The 13401-nt window shown below is 36.3% G+C and overlaps 1 protein-coding gene and 1 long non-coding RNA gene across 4 annotated transcripts; one reads left to right on the forward strand and one right to left on the reverse strand.

Moving 5' to 3' along the window:
• Positions 1-6549: 6549 nt before the first annotated feature.
• On the reverse strand, positions 6550-11239 carry PIL5 (phytochrome interacting factor 3-like 5). 2 transcript variants are annotated; one of them, XM_079050309.1, is made up of 8 exons: positions 11112-11239; positions 10048-10795; positions 7964-8062; positions 7812-7877; positions 7649-7714; positions 7077-7469; positions 6908-6986; positions 6550-6817 (listed from the first exon to the last, which is right to left on the reverse strand). In XM_079050309.1, exons 2-8 carry the CDS (start codon positions 10774-10776, stop codon positions 6813-6815), a joined length of 1437 nt encoding a protein of 478 aa, XP_078906435.1. In that variant the 5' UTR covers positions 10777-10795; positions 11112-11239; the 3' UTR covers positions 6550-6812. The 2 variants fall into 2 exon arrangements, with proteins under 2 accessions (XP_078906435.1, XP_078906434.1); XM_079050308.1 differs by lacking the exon at positions 11112-11239 and adding an exon at positions 10896-11013.
• A 55-nt stretch (positions 11240-11294) lies between these two features.
• Positions 11295-12569, forward strand: LOC145114309 (uncharacterized). Of its 2 annotated transcripts, XR_013710968.1 has the most exons (3): positions 11295-11363; positions 11444-11574; positions 11843-12569. It is a non-coding gene; the product is annotated as an uncharacterized LOC145114309 (long non-coding RNA). The 2 variants fall into 2 exon arrangements; XR_013710967.1 differs by lacking the exon at positions 11295-11363 and having other exon boundaries at positions 11370-11574.
• The last annotated feature ends 832 nt before the right edge of the window (positions 12570-13401 follow it).

Raw genomic sequence — 13401 nt, forward strand, 5'->3', positions numbered from 1 at the left:
ATTAGTCTAAATTTTCCAAGATGAAAGTTCTCATTCATCATACTATACAACTTGCATGATTCCAAGTTTCGGTCCAATTGAACCTTGGGTGATGAGAATCTTTCCTTATTTGGTAATATTAGACACTACCACAACCGAAAGAATCAAATCCATTTTTCCAATATTGCTATCAATGGAATCTTATAAGCAACAACTTTTCACAAATGCCATTGTAAGGATACTTAAAATAAATAAAATCAAAACCTTTTTCTTTTATTTTAAAACTTTGCGGAAAAACTTATCCTTACAATCCATATGAAAACCTTGTTGTTATTTATTCCTAAGCAATATAAATATCATAACTCTTAAGTAATAGCCCAAAATTCTGATCACCGAACCATGCGATTGAAATCCATCTTCGCGATCAGAATCAGCATGTACTTAATAGAGTTAGACAATGGACTTTACCTGAAGTAGAGCCAAACTTATTGACTTTAACATCCTTAGGTAAATTTGGCAGCTTCGTAACCAATGCCCCTTCCTTTGGCAATAGTTACCTATGGACCCTTGATAATGGGACTATCTCAGACTTCGCCTCTCTCTTTACCATTGGGTCAACCGAGTTGACTATGGCCGATCCCTTTCCATTGGGAAGAGAGAGCTTTACTGGATATCCAATGTCATCATTGTCAATGTCCATAGCGTTTTAGGAAGTTGATCTTAGAAAATAGATAAGATCATTAAGGGTCTTGTCTTAGTCTGTTTCATAGGATTCCCAAAAGAACTCACTATGTGACTTAGAAAGTAGTTGAGCCACCAACTTTCTCAAGACTTTGACACCCAACTCTCCCGGCTTGTCAATATGTGACTACATCTCCAAGATGTGATCACACCTAGACCTTGCCTTGCCAATAGGGCTTGAGTGACCTTAAACTTTTTAGGAACTTGTGGGTTAGGGAGAATAATTGGAGGAGGTGAAAGAAGTATGATATCCATGGGACATCATCTTCATTTAGGAAAGCTTGTTTCAAGAGATTTGGGAAGATCATAAATGTCTAGACCAGACATCTTTTTGGGAGATATTCAAGATAGTTGATTTAAAGTCCTTAATATGACACCCAATATGAAATATTAAGGCTAGGACCCAACAAACTATTTTATAACTTAGAAGAGGGATGCCGTAATCCAAGCTATAAAATATTTGAAGGTAGGTGAATGACGATTCACCAATTTCCACCATGAAAAATGAAATAATTTATTAGGTTTTAATTGGATTTGAAAGTCCTAGATCTTTGAGATTCATTGAACTGTTCAAAGGCATGTTTCAATCTCGAGTGTGCCCTTCAGGTTTTGTGACTGGGATGCCGATGATCACAAAACAAGGTGTGAATAACCATGCAAATATACTTGGTACCCTTAATATTTACCCCTTAATCAGTGTGCCGGTTAACCAGACACGCTCCACCGATACTATGATAAATATTAAGTTACCCTTTGCCTACCTTGTTAAGTCCAGGTTAGTGTGCCGGTTAACCACACACGCTCCACTAACGACTTAAGCAAAGTGCAAAGTGTAATTTCATGGGTTAGCACCAAATTCACATTTTCCTAAGTAACTAAGATTGGGTATTAATAAGAGTTTAGTTACTTAGTATTTATCATTAATACTTTTAATGAAAGGAGAATTATAGTCCTTGTCCTACCCGTTCGGCTAACGACCCTCCACCAGTCAAGGAAGCGGTGGGTGAGAGTGGACACCCATTAAACTGCCATTTTATAGGCAGTAACCTTATACCCCCCTTATAGACCGGCTTCGTGAATGAGGCCTACTAACGGTAAGACTGACTTTACTCTTATACATATATATAAATATTATTAACTTATAATATTATAAAGTATAAGGGTTGAATTTTAACTTTTAAAATTCTAAGGGCTAACTTGGAATTAAAGTATTCATAAGTGAAAACTTTTCAAATTCCAAAACTTGAGGGCAAGTTTTGAAACTATTCAAAACTAATTAATTCCATAACTTATGAGTTTAAAGTAGTTTTAATTAAAAAAAAACTCTTCAAGTTCCATAACTTGAGGACAAGTTATGGAAGACTTTAAACTAATTAATAAAAAAAAATAACTTTCTTTTATTGTAACTTACGGAACTAATTAAGGTTACACTTTTTTTTATAATTTAATGAAGAGACTCTTGAACCTCCATAACTTGAGGACAAGTTATGGAGTCATAAAACCATTTAATTAGAACTAGACTCTTCATTTTGTAACCTTTGCCAGCTTTTATGAGTTTTATGATTCTTAAATGTGACTTTTCATATAACTTGAGGACAAGTTACAAAAACACACTTTGGAATCAACTCTTAGATTAAAATGGATTGAAAACAACTATTTCACACAACTTTTCTATTAATCTAAGAACCTCATAAGAACAAGATAATTCAAATAATCAATCTTCAAGAAATTAGCATGAACATACAAACTAATACAAATCTTGAAATTATGACAATTATCTTAGAAATTGGATTAGCATGAACATTACCACAGCAAAAACAAGTTTATATGTCCAAAAACATCTTAGGGTAATGTTCCTAGTCCAATTCCAGCCAAAACAATCGAATATATGCATCCAACTCGATTTTTCAGCTACTTTTGCAAGTATAACAAGAAAACAAGCCTAGGCTCTGATACCACTGTTGGGTTATGAGCATTCTAACACTCCTAAGTGTACATGCAACCCTAAATACCTTGGATCTATGTTTTCTCTATTATACATACAATTATGAACATCCAAGGTATTATCCTAATCTAGCATACAAAATAATAAATATAACAAGATAGAATACATACCTCTTTGATGTAGAATGTCTTCATGAAGCTTGAGTGCCTAGTGCCCCAAGTGTGACACCTCAAATGGTTCACACAACACCAAATACACTTGGAATAACTTGAGAGAAACTTGAACACTCCTTGAAATCGTCTAGCCCTCACACTCACACATTAGTGCACGATTTCTTGAGCCATGGGATTCTTTTATATGGTGGCTATTAGGGTTACACCATGTAACTCATAACTTTACCCATTCCTTATGCTCCATGGATTTTAACCTCCATGGAGTATCCATGGGTCACCCCATGGACTTAGTCCAACATAAGGAATCTTGGATCACAAGCCCACATATATAAGAATGAATGATTTACACAATCAATCCATATATTTAATTAGTCTCCTTTTGATCACTTAATTAATAAATTAATTCTTGATCAATACTAATTAAATAACCTTATTAATATATTAGAACTTATAATATATTAACCAACCTTAAGTGTTATTTCTCTCATTATAGTCTATCCAAATGCATGATGCCATGCAACCCAAATGGACCATGCCAGGTCGGGTCAAGTCTTACCAATTATAGTTATGGACTTAGACATTAATCCAACAAAAGTTTCTTGGGTTCATCTCAACCTTCCTTGATTCGAGTACGGATCCTCTGCTTTCAGTAGTACGGGCCCATACTACCTTCCATATCTATCCGTACTTTCCTCAAGAACTGCCTTGACTCCCCCAAGTCCCTTTTACTACTACTGCTATCTGCTAATCTCATCCTAGGCTTGACCTAGGGTAACCTACGATCCACTCTCCTCCATCAGCTGCATAAGAAGTCCCTGCTATCTCCCCCTAACTAGCTCGCGAATACCATTACATATCACTAAAACTAGATAATTCTTCGAATGAAAGGTCCTACCCTACAACGGTTGGACTCAAACAAGAGCTGTGAAATAGAGCTAAACCTAACCTTGTGAAATTATTTAGTCCTTGTAATATGTAACTTAACATATCCGTTTACTAGTTAGTTAAAGATAACTAGAACTCCTAAAAGCACAAAGCAAGCAACATTCGAGCATTGAGTAACATAATCAAGCATGTTCTTCTCAGGCTATCATATTACTGACTAATCAGTACTATCATACAGTTCAATAAGCTCATACAGTAGGCACATAAGGCATCCTTCCTAGATCCTTAGCTTTAAACTAGCATGCTGTTCTCATACTCATATCATAACATAAACTTGTATAGGTAATTTGGGAGTAATTACTTGAGCTCGACATATTGCATGCACCACACCCTTTTTTCTTTTCAAAGTTCTTTTCTCTTTTCAAAATTCTTTTTAAATCATCCCGATGACCGGGCGGGGCCCGATATATGTTATAGTATGTATGGTATATGGTAGTTTGGGGGAAATTCACTAAGCTTCGTGCTTTCGGTTTCCAGTTTTGGTTTCAGGTACTTCCGGTAGCAAAGGGAAGAGCTCGGGATGACTGCATCGCACACACCATGATGATTTTGCCTAGGATGTTACTCTGATTTTTATTGTTATGGATACTTTGATTTATAATCATGATTGGATGTTTTGACATATGTTGTTTATTTTATAATTCAAAAGTGAAATTTTTGAGACCATATTTTATGTATGTTACAAGTTGGTATCAGAGCCTTGGTTTGAGGGATTCGGGTACACTCTCGGGTGTGTCTGAACTCAAACTGAGGACTTGGTACGAAAATTTTCAAAAGAAAATCATTTTTATAAAAAGGATTTTAAAAGAGGAAAATGGTGTGGTGCATGCAATCAGCTGAGCTCAAGTAAGTTCTCCCAAATTACCATACATGTTTATATTATGATATGAACTGTTAATATGTGAACTACATGCTAAATTAGGGATAAGGATCTGGGAAGGATGCCTTGTATTCCTACTGTATGAGCTTATTGAGTTGTATGCTAGTACTGATTAGTTAGTAATATGATGGCCTGATTAGGATATGTTTGGTTCTGGTTACTCAATGCACGAATGCTGCTTGCTTTGTGCTTTTAGGAGTTCTAGTTATCTTTAACTAACTAGTAAACGAATACGCTAAGTTACATATTATGAGGACTGAATAATTTTGGAAGGTTAGGTTTTAACGCTATTGCGCAGCTCTTGTTTGAGTCCTAACCGTTGTAGTGCGAGACCTCTCATTCGAAGAATTATCTGGTCTTAGTAATATGTAATGGTATTCGCGAGCTAGTTAGGGAGAGGTAGCAGGGACTTCTTATGCAGCTGATGGCGGAGAGTGGGACGGAGAGCAGTGGTAGTGAAAGGGACTTGGTGGAATCAAGGCAATCCTTGAGGAAAGTACAGATAGATGTGGAAGGTAGTATGTGCCCGTACTACTGAAAGCAGAGGATCCGTACGCTTATCAATGTAAAAGCATACAGGGAATGACTATCAATCAAACTTGGTAATAGATTTGTATTCTTATCAATGTAAAAGTGTACAGGGAATGACTATTTATATTCTAAGACATTTACACATTTACATACTAACCTCTATAGTATTAACTATTACTATCTAATATTATTATTTGTCTAATACCCAGCATAATGCGGTAGACAAACATATAAGTCCGGCTTCAGCCTTCAAAAACATGATATTATATGGATGTTAGAGTGTAGGTAAGCATGATGTTCAACATTCCAAAGATTTTCGATGTATAGTTCACAATCATATTCCAATCCATAAAATGGTGAATTTAGACTACAAAAGCCACAAGTTTGTGTTTCTTGGTGTAAGAAGAGCCAAAGGGATAAAAGGTGTATCATTCGAAAATATAATGAGTGTGTTTGGCAAAACTAGTTGGTAGTTGTAGCTATAACTTTTATTTATGCAGATATGCTTGACAAAAACCTGTTAGCTTTTAAATGTTTAAAATCAGATAAAACTAAAAACTAAAAACTAAAAGCTACCAAAAACTACTTAAGTAGCTAGATTTTTGTTTAAAATGAAAGCTAAAAGCTCCTACTGCCAAACTGTCAAACGAATTTTGTTTATTTCCAGATTTTTACTTAAAAAACTAAAAACTCCCAAAATTCTCAAAACCTCTACATTAACCCTAAAAAATGCATGTATGTTAAACTTAATTCGAATAAGTTCCAAGTGATTTGGATTTAATGTGAGTTCCATTGAATTCATTTCAAGTTGAGAAAGAATACAATGGTATAGTTGGAAGTAGATGGCTGGATGGTGGACTTATCCGTTGTCTTTATGATGTGTCTCTTATCCATTTAGGTTGACAAACACTAATTGACCAAAATATCTTTATCCAAATCCACTTAAAATAAAAAATCAAACACCACAATGCCTAACGTCAAGTAAAAATGTAAAATAATTGAATAACAAAATTATAATAAAATAACAAGTTAGTTTGTTATTTAATATATTTTATAGAAGAAAAAATGTAATTAAACACATAAGGTTCAGCTACTGAATTCCCTGTATGGGGCCTGATAAATTGACTGCCCAAAAACAATTCCCAAAAAAGCATCATACCACAAGGCATTATTGGGCAATTGGCCACAAACTTAACATCCAAAAGATTCCGAAACCAACAAAACATCGACAATGATTGCAACACCCATATCGACCACACATGTTTAGCTGGGTTCACAAACATTAATTCCAGCACATCAAGAATCGAGTTTTGGGTACCAAACTCGTCAAAAATCACGACAAAGAACAATATTAATGCAGTAAAAAGTAAAAACGTTTCATTCCATCACATTTTCTATTGTTGTATACAATGATTGAAGTCAAGAATCTACTCGAGACGTGGGGGAATCAGTGGTACATATATGTTGGTAATGGTAAAGAAAATTAAATAAGAAGAAAGCTTTTTTTATTTTTATTTTTTTTAGCATCTTGTATAATTACAGGTTACACGGATCCTAGCTCTTACGCTACAAAATTTAGTTGGCTAAGAAGCCTGTTTCGCGAATAACCGCTCCATAATCAACCTGAAAATCAATGAATATTAGCTAATAAATAAACTACTTGCCCTTTTTCCTGTAAATTTGTAAATTCACATAAGCTAGCTATATATGTACCGTTTTGGTGATGATCTGGGTCGATAGGATCTTTGCTGCTGCTTGGCTTCGTTGCAGTGGAGGCCATCCCTTCATGATTCTGCTATTATAGACGATGACAATTTGTGTCAGTTGTATAAATTGTTAAAAAATTAAGTTAAACATTGTTGAATAAAAAGGTGAAAAATGCCTGAGGAAGAGGTGATGGTGTTTGATGTCGTAGACCAATGTACTGTTGAAATGGATCGGCGAAATTTGGAACTTGTGGTTGGTTTTGATTATGTAGAGGAAATGAACTCATAATTGGAGCTGAGAGGTTAGTGGCTTGACTCGTTGCAGGACATGTGGCATTAACGGGATGGATGTTAAATCCGGAAACTGGGAAACGTGGGCCCATATGAGTACCCGGGCTGGGGACTACCGATGAACCTGGAAGAATGGCGGGATATGGAACCATGACATGGTTCATCCCCATGTCCATGCTCATGCTCATCCCCATCCCCATCCCCATTGCCATGGGTGGCATGTATTGTTGGACACCTGGGAACATCATAGGAACCATGTTGCATCCCATCGACATCATCTGCATAAAAAAAAAAAGTCAAGCAGGTGTCATGGTTTCTTAGGATCCATGTGGACACTGAGTTTTTACCTCAGCCACCTAACACCTAGCAGGCTGTTGTGCACTTTCTTATGCTCCTATGTGGTGTGCGTCGATTAAGCGGGGTTACTGGAAAAATAACATTTTTGCAGAAAATATACCTGAACTTGCATTTGAAGAGACTTCAAGTATTCAATTGCTTCGTCTAGCATCGAAGCTTTGTCGGACTAAAATCATTAAATTTTGATTTAGAAGATGTTTAGAGTAAAAGCAAACGTTTTATATTGAAAATAAAAAGAATGAATATATGAATGTACCGCATACCTTATTGGAACGAGGTATTAGTTCTTGCAAGGCCTTCATTTTTTCATTAATCCTATCTCGACGTCTCTACACATATAATTATTAAAAAAAAAAAACGAATATTAACACATGATCAACTTTCATATTTTGACCGAGAGGAGTGAAGTACTAACTCTCTCTGAGAGATTGTGGACCTCTGCAGCACGGGACCTTTTCGTGGAGGTCGATCCTTGTGATTGCTTCTTTGCATCTAGACACCCGAACTCAACGTCCTTCATGTGAAAAATAACCCAAAAGATCAAAATCTCAAATATACACCAAGAACAACAAAAATGACTTGTTACTGTGGAGTTATTTAAACTAGAAACTAAAGCTAAATCGTATTTGTTGGTTAATTATGTTTAACGGACACTTTATCAACTAATTATTATATCTAAAGTAGATCTTTACTGACTTTATTCAAGTTAATTAGTATGATTCCATAACAACGTACAAAAGTTACAAAATGATCATGAACCCACTATATGTCCCTTTTGCCGCTAAAAGCTCCATCCATATTTTGCTAATTGAATTTACCCATTGTCAATTTACCCTCAAGCAACGGACAATTCATCCACAAAAAGAAAATGAAATCTAAGCCTTTGTTTTCAACACTAAATTGGTCAAATTCAAATACTAATAGTAAAAATATGTTGGGCATTATGTAATGATGATCCCTTTGGTGACAAGTAAAAGTGTGTCCCATGAGAGGTCACATACATCAAGTTCACATTGTAAATCAAATGATTTGTAACCCCAAATAGGAGAACACCTACTTAAACATGATAAAAATACAAGGGATAAATTAGAAGCATGGTCCCACTTGACATTTCTCATCAAATTTTGTATGCATATAGAACTTTACTAAATGGAACTAGAGTGGATTGACTAGCTAGATGGAAATGGACTTGACAAGTTGACAAGACAATCATTTCAAAGTCATTTTTTTTTTATAAGAAGGGACTCCTAGTTTTGTTCGGTTCAATTAGTTCTATCAAGTTGAGTACCGTGTACCTTAACAAACATGGCTACATAGTTGCACCTAGCAGGGCTAATAAGTGTGTGATGACGTAAACAGTCTGCAACTTATATGGCTCTAAGAGATTGGCCCCATACTGTATATTGTTTATAATAAAGAGTACGTTGCATAAAGACATAAATATCCCACACCACTGCCACAGTGCCACTAGGGCTACATATTTGCTGATATCATGAGCAGCTCAATCTCCAATGAGTCCCTGACCACTAGTTTTATTTTTATCACTTTGGATTTTTATGCTCTCAAATTTGACGTATTCACACTCATATAAATAACCAGATTTTTGTTTCAGTCTGCTCATACTCTCTGTACATAAACATGTTGCGGGAACTTGTGTATCCCTACATACGTAATACACGTGACAATCTTGTCTGCCACCTTGACATCCATAGTGTGACGTGGCACTGAGTCCCCACAAAAATATTATAACCCCGAAACCAAGAATACATTGGAACTTGAGGATATATACCACTACCATAGTCCATACCCCGAAAGGATTAACAACATATTACATATATGATATCTGGTAAATATCTATCAAAACTGTCATGGTGATACAATTTATTAATTTTATCTTAATGCTTTAGAGCTTCAACATTTCAATTGCCTCATAAACTTTAATAAAAACCTATCAAATTCCTTATATACAGCTTGAATTCATAGCTATAGACGTATAGTGTTTGGTATATGATATCATATGTAGAATGTCGATAAAATAATATAATATATAGTCTTCACGAAGATTTGTTTCTGAAATCATGATTTTGTCTAGGAAGTAGTGTATAGGCTCATTGCAGTGATGCTGCTAAACGACACACGCACACAACAGAGAGAGAGAGAGAGAGAAGAAGCTAGAAACAGAAAACCCCCAAATCTGTGGACAAACAAAATCTAATTCTTGAATAATCTTCTTTATCTATCCCCCGATTTTCTTCTTTAATTCCCAACAAAAATTCACTGTTCATTTAAAGAATTTCAGAACACGACGCCCCTTTTACGAGAATCGAGGGTACAACCCTCCATGCAATGCTAGAAGAGGTAAAAGACATCCGAGTGTACAAGTATCTAATTGCACACAAATGCGTCATCAGACATCATGTAGAGTGTAGACACATTTTCCGTCAAGTTTATTTATTTATTTATTTTTTAAATTATTGTAAAAGTCGAGTAGTTACGTACCTCACTGTGACATTCGGTTTCGTACGTATCTCTGCCCTTGCGCTTCCGATGATCATCGGTTGTTGGTGGCGGTGGCTTTTGAGAAGATGGCTCTACACTGCCGCTTGCTCCTGAGCCACCCGAACCCGGAGACACGCTTCGTTCACATGTCTCTATTTCCCTCCCCGCCGATGATGTACCTGCTGCGCTACGTCCTATGTTCGCTGCAGAAACCGGCGTCGGTTTATCCGACACACGCGAAGCCCTTGATTCCGGTGCTGCTACCGCCGGGGTCTCGTTCGAACTAGAATTGCCTGATTCTGGAGTTCTGAGTTTATTATGCCTCGAGAAATGCAAGAAATTTGGATACTTGGGTTGTCCTGATTCCAATTCCACGCGCCTGATTGGGGCGACCGGTGGGCGAGGAGAAGGAATCATTATGGACGGAGGTGGAGGCGGTGGGAGGGAGCAAGGGGTGGTCACGGGAGTAGAGGATGGCGGGGTAGGATAGAGGAGATCGTTACTGTATAGATAGCCTTCTAACGTATTGTCGTCGACGGGGTAATGAAGCCAAGAGGCCATCTCGTCTTCTTGCATGAACAAGTCAGAAGGCCCCGTCTCTTCTTCAACGACGGAGGATCGGATGTCTCTACTGCCCACCGGCAGCCTCGTTTCTGGCTTCTTATTCCCGACTGATCTCTGATTTCGGCTCTGCATCACCACTTGACCATTTTGCCATAGCAACTCCATGACATCTTCATCTCCACCCCTACAGATACGTATAATCGAAATTAAACATAGAATCACTGTTTTCTTGATAACTAGAACAACGTGATCAACAAATTCAAATTACTAATAGGAAGTGATACATTATCGATTTCTTGGGCGACTCCTGAATTAAGTAATCCTCGTCCGCTTCGAATTCAGGAACAGTAATATTCATCATCTAAATTCTTCTCACACCAATTAAAATTCAAAAATTTAATCGACCTCCTGCTAATAGTGATCAGCTCGATCGTCATTCACAGAGTCTCGTATAATAAGCCTTAACAAAAAGAATCACATAAGACAGACGATGCAACAACCTGTTAACTGTTAAAGTCTTTTCCTCGATTGAAAAAACGAATCTGTGAAGTCTCTTCCTTGATTGTGTATAGAACTCAAATAAAGTAAGCAGAGAGAGTAGAAACCGAATCGATCAGCATGAGCAACAACCTTGAGCGATGGCGGTTATGCGAATTTTGAGGTAATTTATTCATGAAAATGATGACAGTCTTTTGGGGATGAGTTGATCTGAATGTCAGTATGTAGCTCTCAAGTAGAACCAAGATGATAAGGTGTATATTTTTTATTTTATTTTTATATTCTTTTTGGTGATTTATTATATCAAATATATTGGTTCAATTTTTTAATTCAGGTACCAAGATCTAAATAGTAAATAGAGCCATGTCCGGTCAAGTGTACGTTGTTGGAATTTACTGTGACAGACCGTTCATATCTCAGACGGTGAACAACCAACAACGACGAATGGAATAATGAAAAAAATTGGTAAATTACATGAATAGTCCGTGTCGTTTAGGGTAGTTTTTGTGTTTGGTATCTAATTTTTTTTTAACTCAAACCATCCTTATAGTTTGTTTTATTACGATTTTGGTCACTGTCGAACTTGAAATGACTATTATAACCTTTAGAACCTTTTTTATTTTATTTTAGATGTTTTATTATTAGTTTTAATTTTAAAGAAATATTAATTTTGAAGAGCCCACTCCGTAGTCATACCCAATACTAAAACGTGATATGTCTCTTTCCCTTCCAGGACTCAACAATCAACACTTGCCCCTTTATCTCTTGGTTCATAACTTAGACTTCGCCGCCACCGGAAAAGACAATTGACCCCACAATCTTCGGCGACGTAGATACTACACGAAGGTAATGAAGAGTGAGAACATGTCTAACTATCTCATTGGCGATCTGAAGCCCTGTAATCTACCAAACCCCGACGACCCTCCCCATAATATTCCATGATTCTTTCAGAAATCCATTTTCATATTCCTTCTGGTGGTGTCGTGGCGGAGAAGAAAGTTGATTGATTTTCTCCTTAATTTTTGATTTCCTGGTCTCAACAACCCCATATCTCACACCTTTCGTCCCCTCTCCCTCTCAGCGAAAAACATCATCACCATTACTGATCTTCTCCGCCTAGCTCTCTCCCCTATGAAAAAACATCATAAAACATACTCATCCATCACCTCTCTAATCCGTCTCTCATATTCACCTGAAGACACCATCAAACAATCCATTGTAGATTTCAGATTTGTGATAGAATCACGTCTACAACTCAACCATAGGTAAACCTTGACCAGAAGAAAGTTACATCGGTTGGCTTTGAATCGGTTGTACTTCCAGGTGGATTTGCTAAGCACGTCAAAATGCACAAAGACGATGAGAAAATTTACGAGCTCTTAAAGAGAATTTCATTTATGTTGAATTATTTATTCCTATGTGATATCTCGATGAAATATCCCCGTGTTAGGGTTTTCCAACATTGATGCTTATGTATTAGGCCAACCCACACCATGAAATATTAAAAAACACTAAATGGGTGACTTTTTAACACAAAAATAAAAGTTTCATTCCAACCACACACTAAAATTTTACACTAAAAACTTATTTTAATAATATTATATTAAAAAACAATTTCATTATTATTATATAATTCAATTTATTGAATATAAAATTAACATATAATCAAAAAGCAATTTGGTACAGGATGAAAAGAGCCTACATATTTAGCGGCCAAAAATTTTATACACAATAATAACGCCCAATTTAGTGGACGATTGGAAAAAAAATTGCCGCCATTCCATTATTTTTGTTCCAGTTGTCCAATTGTCCACTAATTTGTTTTAATTTTTGAAGAACATCCAAAAACCTTCAATTTCATCTTTTAATTCAGATTTTGAATTGGATGAATATTTTCTATTTCATTTTGTTTTCTGTAACACCCATAAAAATCACAATAATTTTAACTTTTAAAAAAAAAACCCAAATTCAAAAATTGTTTACAAACATAGTTTTCAAAACATTTTCGAACATCAGAGTCTCACGAAATCATAAGTCATAAACAAGAGGATGTGTACGGTCACGCCTTTTCCTTCCCGCAGTCATCTGAAGTACCTGAAACATAACCCAAAACTGTAAGTCAACGCTTAGTGAGATCCCCCAAAGTACCAACACATAAACAGATAACACATACAATAACAACATGTCGGGTACAATCAACCATTGGGTTGGAATACCCCCAGGCCCAATCAACCATCGGGTGAGAATATCAATATACTATGGGTCCAGTCAACCATCGGGTTGGAATACCCC

The sequence above is a fragment of the Lactuca virosa genome, chromosome 5 (genome assembly GCF_052849685.1).
Source record: "Lactuca virosa cultivar CGN04683 chromosome 5, Lactuca_virosa_CGN04683_v6, whole genome shotgun sequence".
NCBI lineage: Eukaryota > Viridiplantae > Streptophyta > Magnoliopsida > Asterales > Asteraceae > Lactuca > Lactuca virosa.